Source organism: Coffea arabica, chromosome 5e (genome assembly GCF_036785885.1).
Source record: "Coffea arabica cultivar ET-39 chromosome 5e, Coffea Arabica ET-39 HiFi, whole genome shotgun sequence".
Taxonomy (NCBI): domain Eukaryota; kingdom Viridiplantae; phylum Streptophyta; class Magnoliopsida; order Gentianales; family Rubiaceae; genus Coffea; species Coffea arabica.
This window is the reverse complement of record NC_092318.1, coordinates 16542803-16554474: the sequence shown is the minus strand read 5'-3', so window position 1 is coordinate 16554474 and position 11672 is coordinate 16542803. Positions and strand designations below refer to the sequence as shown.

General features: G+C 36.0%; 1 protein-coding gene and 1 pseudogene across 1 annotated transcript; one reads left to right on the top strand and one right to left on the bottom strand.

Moving 5' to 3' along the window:
- Positions 1-550: 550 nt before the first annotated feature.
- Positions 551-3634, top strand: LOC113743872 (replication protein A 70 kDa DNA-binding subunit D-like). The gene is made up of 9 exons (XM_027271956.1): positions 551-833; positions 915-1011; positions 1094-1218; positions 1318-1376; positions 1496-1624; positions 1711-1862; positions 1963-2083; positions 2159-2387; positions 3507-3634. The coding sequence occupies exons 1-9, from the start codon at positions 551-553 to the stop codon at positions 3632-3634; spliced, it is 1323 nt and encodes a 440-aa protein (XP_027127757.1).
- A 498-nt stretch (positions 3635-4132) lies between these two features.
- LOC113743871 (small ribosomal subunit protein eS6-like) lies at positions 4133-11275 on the bottom strand (annotated as a pseudogene).
- Positions 11276-11672: the final 397 nt, after the last annotated feature.

Sequence of the window (11672 nt, the reverse complement as noted above, 5' to 3'; positions counted from 1 at the left end):
TGAGCTCCAGATAAACATGAACATGAACCATAAACAGAGTGGAGACGTTGGTGTCCAGCACAAGACTTTCCCAGAACTCATTGAAGCCAAATCATGTCATTAACTCACATGCAAGCACGCATGATATGCAATCGAGTACATAATGCAAGAAACATTTCACAAGTATGGCTCAGAAATCATCCATCAAATATCATTGCCTTGCTCAAATCCAAGTCTTAAATCACAAACTCAATGAAAACAAATCCCTTCAAAGTTCTATGTGATTACCAGGGTTCCCAGGGTTAGGGTTAGGGTTTTGACCCTGTTGGTGCACCACTTGGGCTAGCAAATCAGTCATTTGCTGCATGGCAGCAGCTATTTGGACGTTGGGGTCAATCCTAGGTTCAGGGTTTGGTCCGTATGAGGTTTCCCCAGTGCCCCTCTCAGGTGTAGGTTGCCTAATTCCACGCCCACGGCCCCGTCCAGTTCCCCTCTCAGCAGTGCTTCTATGTTCCAGGGATAGAAGCATTGGGAGGGAATTCCAGTGCCCCTCTCAGCATTGTAGGCTTCTATGTTCCAGGGATCAAAAGTAGAAGCAATAATCTTCAATGCTGATATTCCTAAAATGAGTCCGCTCTTACGTGTTTACAAAAAATACAAGATCACGAATGCTGAAGTGAAACCTATCCCAGCAAAATTTCAGACAACTGAGCTCACTATCCAATGGGTGATCAGCACTAAAACTGTCATTCAAGAAATAAATGATGATGCCAATGAAATCATGCCTGTGAAGTTTAACTATACAAAATTTACTGATTTGGTGCATCACATGGATGACAGGAATAAATCAGTTGGTAAGTCTTTCGACAAATTAATATTGCTGTACTTACACTGTTATTAGTGCTTCTTCCATGATGCTGGTTCTTTCTTTACAGATGTGCTAGGTGTTGTGATTGCTGCATTAGACAGGAAGACATTGAATAGAAACACAAAAGAATCAAATGTTCAAAAGTTTGTCCTTCTTGATGAAGAGTGAGTATCTCATTTCTTATCTTAACCGCAAATCTGAATTAAGTTATTACCTACTTATTACTTATATTAATAATTATTACAGATGTCAAACACTATTTCTATCTTTATGGGATGACTTTCTTACTAATGAAGGACAACAGCTACTGTCTAACCTCCACAGCTATCCTGTCATTATTGCGCGTCGAATTAAAGTCAAGAATTACAATGGTACTTTTTCCTTTTATACATTGAAATATTTTTTTTCTCGCCTTCTTATATATACATTTCACAGAATCAGTTGTCATAACATTGATGCTTTTTCTATAGATGTTGCATTAGGCACTTGGTTTGATTCTGTCATACTTGTTGATCCGCCTATACAGGAAGTAAGAGAGCTGAAAAACTGGTATATTGTACTCCAATGACATGTTTCTATCTCATAAAACTTCAACCTCAGATGATTTTCCCTTCTTACATCCTCTCTGCATTTTTCTCCTTGCACAAGGCACTTAGAAATTCTAAAATGATTGCAGATGTTCTTGATAAAAGAGACTACATGAAGTATAATCTTGCAATTTCTCTCAGAGTTGATCAGAAAGCTACCTTAATTTGCAATGTTAACCCATCACAGAAGGTATTAAAACACTCTTTCCCATTTTCCCTTTACAATTTGCTGTTGCCATATTTACATCTTTTTTCTTATCATTATTAATATTGCAGATAACTTGGGTGAGAGCTCGCTTCTACTTTGAACACATATTCCAAAAATACTGGTATATGAGTTGTAAGAATTGCTATCGAGCCACAGCAGCAGATTATAAAGTTGAATTTACTTGCAACTCGTGCAAGGAGAAGCAACTAGCTGTACCAAGGTGATAGTTCATAAGTCATCGCTGTGTGAACCTTTTTTTATCATGTATGATGATAAATTCCCCAAAATATTAATTCTCCTTGTATTTATTATACTTCCAGATGTTGCTTTGATGTTGATTTAGTTGATGACAGTGGAGCTATACCAGCTTCCATATTTGGAGAACTAGCTGAGAAGCTTTTAACATTCACCTCCATTGAAGCAACGCAGCATTTTAATGAGGTTTTATTTTGTCTCAAAAAGTTGTTGACAGACCTATTACAACATTACTCATGTTTTTTTCCCTCTTGTTCTCAGAATGTTGAGCTCCCTCTTGACCTTGTTCATGAACAACTGAAATCAAAGACTTTTCTGATTCATATAAAACCAGTCCAAGCACAGCTAGCAGACGCTAGGCAACGTTACACAGTTATATATTACTATGAAGTTGATCATGCTACCAGTTCAGCTCAGGTAGTAAGTGAGACAAAAAATGATTTGCCACTGCTTAATGACCAGTCCCCAACGCTGGAACTAGCTGATACAGGTAAGCGCACGGATACTCTGAACTTAATTTTAATTTCTTATTCGATTACTTCCTATTTAATTATTTACTTTTACTGCTACTAATAGTCTTATTTTGCATTTATGTCATGTTTCAATTTCTATTTAATAAATTCAAGAAAAACGCAGGAAAGGTCCACAAGAATAGATCCTATTACAACTTTTTTATGTTACGTTCTTTTTTCCCCCAAGTATCTTTGCAGCTCAGCTCTAAATTAATTTTCAAGTTATATTCTGTTCATTGGTTTTCACCGAGTAGCTATACGTATTATTTCTTGCTTTTCCTGTTATCTTTACTATTGCCTTCTTAACACAGATGATTATCCATTGAAGTTATATATGATAGTGGGAAATCCTATTTCAGTTGTGCTTAAAATATATATATGCTTTGTCATTGCTTTTCCATTGCAGATGTTGTATCTATCTATTTAGAGCATGCATAGAATTGTGTGGTTGGATTTACAAGTGTATTTAACACTTGTTGTTAAAATTACTCATGTACATCTGAGTTTTGCAGCAGAACCACAAATTTGTATGCTGTGATTACCCTCAGTGCAATATTGAAATTTTGTTTGTGCTTACTTTCACTGGTGTATAGAGTTCCAAAAAGTCCTTGCTCCCAAATTACATTTGTTTAGTGCAACAAATCCTCTTACATAGTTAGCAAAAAATGACTGCCACAACCGTGTAGATTTGTCCAAACTCTTAACTCTGTTGTTTTTTAGGCCATTTCACCTTCTATTCAATTTGCTATATTAGTTCCAAATTTTGCCTTCTTCTTCCATTTATTTGCCTCAAGTATTTTGTGCAGCATGCATTCAATAAAAATGAAACCTTAGTTTTTATGTGCTAACGTCCTGTACAAAAATGAAACCTTTTTATTTATTCAAGTCCATCTCATGTTTTTAATACCTATTCTGTCCTAACCTTATTCCTAGTGCTGATATAGAGCAGACACTTGCATTATTCTCACTAGCTTTAAGACTCCTTAAGTTTGTTCTATGTTTACCCTTTTACGCTTTAATTACGTATGCTCTCTTTTCATGTACTGTTATTTACTTGCTATTTCTTAACCAATTCTTTGTTATGTAACTTGCTCCAGAGCAAAATCTTGCACCTTCAAAGACTCGCATGCGCCTTTCTGAAAAATTTGATGAATTAGACAAGCTCAACGCAGGCAACTCTCCAGATGAACCCACCAGCTCTACCAAGAAATCAAAACTAACCTAGAGCAGAGTTATTCATTTTTTGTCTTCGTAAGATACATGCACCTTACCAATGGTTTGCACTCCTACATTTTGGCAAGTTTCTTACAAGGGTCGTTGATTCTTTCATGAACCCTCTTCTTTTGTACGTATGTATTAATGAACCAGCTACTTTCGACGCATATACTATCCTCAAAAGTCAACTTTATTTATTATTAGTTGTATACAGACCTACTTATTCCGTTGCTGCTTTCTAAAACTTTCTCATTCATTCAGATTACGGCTTCTATTGCTTATAGCAACAGCTTATCTAATCACCATTGATATCTCGTAGGTTGCTGCAATTCCAATTTTCAGATAAACAAAAACAATATGCTGCACTCTATTTCACAGAACCTTCTTCCAAAGCTTAAATCAATTACAAGGGAAAAAAAAGAAAGTATTAGGCAAAAATTTCTCAAACGTAGGCATAAAAATGAAGCATACAAATCGCACACATGAACATGAAAAATATGGTCATAACTTAAGCAACAATAGAGGCCTTCAACCCTGCAACTAACCTTGACCTCTTCTTAACCAAACTCTCACTTCTTCTCTCACCCTGCTCCTTTAGCCTGCTAGCAAGAAGCTTCTGATACTCGGCTCCTTCAGACTTAACCTTTGCAATTCTCTTCTTTTTCTGAGCAATTATTGCTCTCTTTCTCTGCAATATCAATGAAGCAACCAACCTCTGCATCTTACGAGCTTTGCTAGCCTTTTTACCTAATGATATAAACATTGATACAAACTCAACAACAATCCGCGCTAGAGTGTTTCTGCTCTCGACTTGGAAAAGGAACAAATGCAGTAAAGAATAACAGTAAATCAAAAACTCATCAACCTTTATTGTGACCGTCCTCCTGTGTGTATTGACATACTTTCTCAGATCCCCTTCTTTTAACACATTGAAGACCTTTCTAATTTTTGAAGCCTTTTGTAAACCTCTCATTCTTGGCTTCTCAATATCAATGAGTCCAGCCAGGTCATTCTCACCTTTCTTAACAATGACAACATTCAACACAGAGAGATCAACGCTAGCAATACATCCGCCAGCACATTTCCTGCTGCGCTCGCCATTTCTCCTCCCATAACCACGAAACCATAGGGTGTGACGACCCCACTTCTCCCTAAGGCGAACCAGAGGGTTGGCGGGCCGTCTGCCCAGCTCTCGCCAGGACTCACACGAGCAATCTAACCCGAAACCTTTCGAAGAATAAACTAATCTATTACAAAACAATTTTTCCCCGAATAGAATCATACCTAAAGCCACATTAACTTCAGAGATAGCAATGATAAAATAACCAGTCGAGGCCCTTAAACGTCCTACGTGCTACTTACCAAAGTACAAAGTCGTATCAAACCGGATAGATGAAATGCATAAGTCCATAATACAACTTACAAGCCAAGAATCGAATTAGGGTTTACACATTTTCCAGCTTCAAGTGGCAATCCAAAAAGGAAAATACATTATTCCAAGTAACACATTACAGCCCACAGAATAAGTATTAGTGTTCAAATACAATCCCAAAAGGAAAACATAAATAAGCATCCAGCTTTCAGTTTCCAGAACCTGTTAAGGAAAACAATAAACGTGGGGTGAGCTAAAGCTCAGTGGTGCCCCAAAACATGCAATCACATAATTTCAAACAGCGATTAATAACTGCACAAATTTAACCAGTTAGGAAAGCGTATAACAGCACAAGGTAGGATACGTGGGCTCTCAGGAGCCATTTCCCTCGCTTGATCACCAATGATCGTAGTTGACCCTCCGTCAACTCTCACTACTTATAATCCATGTAGATCCACTTATTTTAATCCTAACCCGTCACCGTTCATACCTCTGCTTCGGGCCCGAACTTCGTCTACCGACGCAGTATACTCGAGATATACCCGTATAAAATTAGTCGAGGGATTCACCCAACGACGTTATGGTAGTTAGACTCATGCGTCAAGGAATTCACCAAAGACGTGATTGCAATCAGATTCATGCGTCGAGAGATTTACCCAATGACGTGATTGCAATCAGATTCATGCGTCGAGGGATTCACCAATGACGTAACTACATTTAGATTTATGGTAGTTAGATTCATGCGTCGAGGGATTCACCCAACGACGTAACTACATTTAGATTTATGGTAGTTAGATTCATGCGTCGAGGGATTCACCCAACGACGTAACTACATTTAGATTCAAGGATTCAGGAGAAAAATTGTTTTTGCACAAGTCACCACTCGAACGGCTAGTGCGATAAAGTACACATAGCTCACTTCGATGGATCAAAAACCAGTTTTACAATTTATCACATATCGAGTCAAGGAAGTACTTTAAACAGGTAAGCATAGAACAGGCAGGGACACTCACCAAGAGTGGAGTTCAGATATCAAGTTGGAAATCGAATTCCGCGTCCTCGCAATATCCTAAAAACCAAATTTTGAAACTATAAGTTTCTACTCAGCTTTTAAGTTTATAGACATCGAGGTATATTTAATATACTACTGGTCTACTTTTCCTTAGAAGAATCAAGAGTCCCTTAGGTTAAAACTTGACAAAAGTAGAAGAAATGTTTATTGTAGTTTTCCTTAAGATACTTATCCTTATAAAAGGGTAACTAGTATTGTTTTCTTGAAATAAGTCGACAAACCTCTTAATATCCACGTTAGGAAGTTACTTTGAACATTTCTTTAAAGTTACGGCTTTTGCAAAAATTATCCTTAAAACTATTTTTCCTAAAATAGGGTTTCTTGCCGAGCAAGTCTCCCAAGCTTTTCACTAAAATTAGTAAAACTCATATTTTGGAACTTTTCCTACAGTTAACTATCCAAGTGCAAAGCTTAAGGTAAGAAAAGGAATTAAAATAAGACTTAGAGTTTCCAAAAGCTATAGAACTTATTTACTATAGCTATCAAGGCTAGTTTGAGTTAAAGGAAATTATCGAGTTGGAAAGTTTTAGGCAAAACACTAGATATGGAGTTTTATAATATAATACTAGTTGGAAAAATATTTTTGATTAATTTGATCGCAGTTACTCGAGTTCGCAAGGTCGATACAACTTCCACAGCACCGATTCCGTTTCAAAGTTATAATATGGATCAAAATATGGCAAAAATCACATAGCAAATTACTAGGGCTTCGTCAATCATTAGCCCTAGATTTCAACAAGTGCATCTCTGAATAAAATAAAATGATCAACCAAGGCTTCATCAATCATTAGCACTTGGTTTCAGCAAACCCATGATAAGCAAATAAAAATAAAGGTAAAGCCCCAAGACATTCCAGCAATTAACTTCCATCACCCAGTAATACTTTATAAAATCATTCCAATGGCCAAGGGCTTCATCAATCATTAGCCCCTGACAACATCAATTACTTCTAACCACAATTTAATCAAGAATTTAAACCACAAGTAAGCTACAAGTTCAATCCAAAACCCAATTTCAGTTTCACAAAGAAACAGGGCATTCCTACCAAAACAGTCTACTTCAAGGATTTACGGTCAGCAGTATACATGGAGGAAAAATACGAAATTTCTACAGGACAAAGGCCTATGTTTCTAGTTTCAAATGCCACTGACGGCGCCTTAAATGGATTTTTCTACACCAAGATATGAGCATTTTACTGAAACTGGTCAGGGACATCCGAAAATCTGAAGTTTCATTCTTCACTTGTGAAAAACTCCTTTTTCTCTTTTAACACCAAAATGTTTTTTATTCAACCATCCATACATTTCTTATAAAACTCCAAAACAACAAATTCCAGACATTTCCATCCATCAAGATTCAGGGAAAAATTTAAAATCAAGTTAAGATCCCAACTCCACCGTTTACTATCACATAAAATTTCAGCAACTAATATACTTTGGATCAAATTTTTCCCTTGGTTTAAACAGGGTGTTAGGTACTCAAATTCAGCATTTAAACACTTAGCTAGCTATTAAAAATTTCCACTTCAAAACCAAATTCATTCAGTAACTAAAATCATCCAGAAATAGTTTGAAATCCAAAAGAAAACAAACTGAAAATTTCTGATCAAACCTCTCGGCTATTCCAGAATTTTCCAACCCTTGGGTATTTATAAATCCAATTTTCCTCGGCTAAAACATGGTTTTAGATACCCAAATTAGTCATGCAAAAACTTATCTAGCTAATTAATATTTCCAATTCAAAATTTAACTTAGACAACAGCTGCAAATCCCCAAAATTTCCAGAATTTCTGTACAGCTAGCTTCGGACAAACATGCATGCAACAGATTGCATTTTTATTTTATTTTTCTGGTTTAAACTAACTAATTAGCTGCATGCAGAGCCTAATTAACTTGTTATTAACCATCTAATCATGGTTATAAGTTTAAACAACAACATTAAACCAAATCAGGTTGCAAAAATTCAAGCTAAGCCCTCGGCCAAATCAGAAACTCTTCCAGCATTTGTTTAGTCACAAACCATTTTTTTCTACGGTTAAATCCTATATTTTGCACTTAAATTTCACATGCACAACTGCTGAATTAACTAGCTATCATATCCAGACCAAAAATCAGTTTGACAGCAACAAAATTGAACCAAATTAAGCTGCAATAATTAAGCTAAGCTCTCGGCAGAAATTTTCTTAACCCAACCCAGAAATTTCCTCTGCTTTAACACATCATCCGAATGTACAATACAACATGCATGGTCTAAATCTTCAAGTCTTCACTCAGCTAAAGGCACTTAGGTGTTCAGATGCCACAGAAAACGCAAATGGAGTTGCATTAACTCCTCAAAGTCTCGATAGCAACATTTTGTCAAAACAGAAATTTCCTAATGGTTTGATTCCAGTAGCCGATTGTATAATCTAAACATGCAATCTCAGATGCAGCTTGCTCAACCAATAATCAACCTAATTAGATCAGAAATTACCTCAGTTAGCAGCTAATCCTTCACACGAAATATTCCAGAAATTTCTTCCCTAGCTCTCGGTCAAGTGCAGTCGGTGGTTTTCTAGCTCCTAAGTTGCGGCTGTAATTTGTTGTAGCTGGTGGCTTTGAGGTCGGTTGGTTGAAGATGAAGGTATAGAATGGTGAAGCTTCCTGCAAATCTCCTCCCTGGCTTCACTCCAACTTACGGCAGAACCAGAAAAATTTCTGGCAGCTCACGTTCGCTCCTCCTACCTCTCGGATGCAGCTCACCAGGCAGCTCTCTCTCTCGGATGCTCTTGGTCGAATGCAGAGGAAGAGGTAAGGTGCGGTTGTGGAGAGGGATTGCAGTAGTTTCGGTGCAATTGGGCAAAAGAAATGAGATGATGAAGGGAATGGTATCTCGGTATTAAGAAGGAAGCAGTTTGTGGTTTACTTGTGCAGAGAAGAAAGGAAGTTGCGGTTTGTATTTGTGATATGAAATGTGAATTAGAATGAATGGTTTTGTGGTTTTAGCCGTGAGATAGAAAGGATGGTTTGGTGGTGCCGTTGTTTAGGAAATAGAGGTTTCGTGTAAGAATCGATTGCGTATAACATTGGTTGCGTATCGAATTGGTAATAACAAATGTGATTTGATTTGCGGTCAGACGTCTTGTTTGGTTTGCATGGAAAGGTAAGGGTATTTTAGTCTTTTCACTTTGCTCCCTAATCTCAACTTAATTTCTCAATTCTAACTCACTTCTAAAAATTATCCCCAAGTGTGATTTGAACGCCTAATTATACCCTAATATACCTAAACCATTTTTATCGAATAATAATCGATTAAACTTGCATATTAAGGTTCCTAGTAATTCTTATATTAATTAGCGATTAAATTAGTTATTAGAATTTCCAATTATTATTTCTCAAGAAATAGAGTTAGTCTAACTCGAATTTTATCGATTTGGTAATATAAAGTCAAATAAAATAATAACTTAATCCAAGGGTATAAATTTGCACACACAAAAATTATACTTACGCACTTACTTGAAAAACAAAGAAAGATAAGGATATATTTATCGAATTTTCACGCCTTAAGCATGTTTCATATATTAGAATCATATTTGTCTAAAATTCATTGGTTTTTATCTTAACACGGAAATTCTTATTAACATTTAACATTAGCAACTAATTGAGATTAATCATAGGAATTAAATAATTTATTTTGAGATCGTAATTCTATTTACTCAAGTATCAATACTTTAGCATTAAGGACTTAGGTATTCTTACATTTAATATTAAGGCGAAAAATTAATCTAACCCTAAAGATATTAATTTAGTCTAGCAAAACCAAGAAATTTCATAACTTAGGAAAATTATATTATTTTTTTCACATAGACCTATTTTTACGTTCTTAATTGCGAACAAGTAAAAGTAATGCTAGAAATTATTAAGGAATAAAAGAAATGCAAATGAAATATGCACTAGCTTATATATCCATTTTCAGGGTTCTCACATAGGGTCCCTAATCAAGTTAAATGTACAGTTCATCAAGTGACTGCAAATTGCAATAATACCTATTACATCATTTTTTCCCTCACGGAGATTCTAACCTCTACGAAGTAAGAGACACACACCCAGGAGGCAAACCTCCCTATTTCATGACAAAACCCTGCTTATCACATCCACCCATTATCTTGAACCCCTAGCCCTTGAAATCCTGCAAAGTACAACCAACTTATGTTCATGTTTGTACACAGTTATGCAAATGTAACAGCAAATAATTACATGGACTGCTAACAAAATACATACATCACCAACACCATCACCACTGACTTCCTCTACGATCCTCTTCTCCCAAGATATACGACTATTTATTAAACAACAAAATTATGAAATCAGCAGGGGTCCTTTTATTAAATGTAAAATAAAGCAGATCAAGCTATATAATTTGTAGTATGAATAAAAACAACAATAAATTCATCCAGTTCAAGCAAAAATATCTCCAATCAGGAAGGGCTACAACCGTCCAGCCTAATAACCATAACCCAGCTATCTCATGACCATAAAAATACTAATAAAAATACATCGCCAAGCGTTAACAATACTAATAAAAACTTTCTTCTTCTTTCCGTTAAATATATTTATATAGTCAGTCCTATATTCAACACGTGATGTACCAAAATTCAATACCATACACCTCAAACAAAAAGCTGCAGCTGTCTACAAGCACCCATCTCTGCTGTTTCTTATTTTCTTTTAATTCCAAAATTTACCAGCATTTTTGCTGTCTATATTAATAGCATCATACCAACTTTTCCTCCTTTTATCTTCTCCTTCTTCTGCCACTTTCATAGCACAAAATATGTTTGATCCACCCTCAGCTTCCCACCAACCAACCAGCAACTTAACCCCTTGCTGCTTTCTCTTCAAATGTTGTCACAGAGGACAGGTGAACTTTTCTTTCCTTATGAAAAAAAACGTTCAAACTATCCAAATATAATATATTCTATTAGTTTGCTTACTTTTAATTGCTCCATCAACCAATTCCAGATTTTTCCTACCCAGTTTCAACTCTTACTTCATCAGCATGGAAAGAACACAATCATCCTCAGATATGGAATGCAAAAATGGCCACTCACAATTGCCAATGGCTGCTTTGAAGAAGGATGGGATGACTATTGCCATGACAATATCAGTAACACACATGATATGTTGATGGTTCACCATGCTGGAAATCTTATTTTCGACGTTATTCATTTCTGTGAACTCCAACAACAAGTTTACTTATCCTGGATAGTTCCACTCCCAAATATTTTCAAGAATAATGCTACCTATACACAAGGCCTGTATATGTTTTCCTCTATTTCCTATATTCATTTCAATTATCATTATTTCTAATGCATTATCTGTTTAATGGCCTCAGCTACCACATCCTTATCAGTTAACCGCCATGATGTCACTTCATCATTAAACCCAGACTTTTGTCAAAACATAACTGATTTCCATTGTTTTTATCAAATTTTCCATTCAGCAACGCCAAATTCAATGGTAAGTTATTATTATATGCGCATTCATCTATTTTCTTTAGCCTTTTTTTATATGTCCGTTTTCCATGCTAACTTTTCTTAACAATTATTAGAAAATTCCACGATTC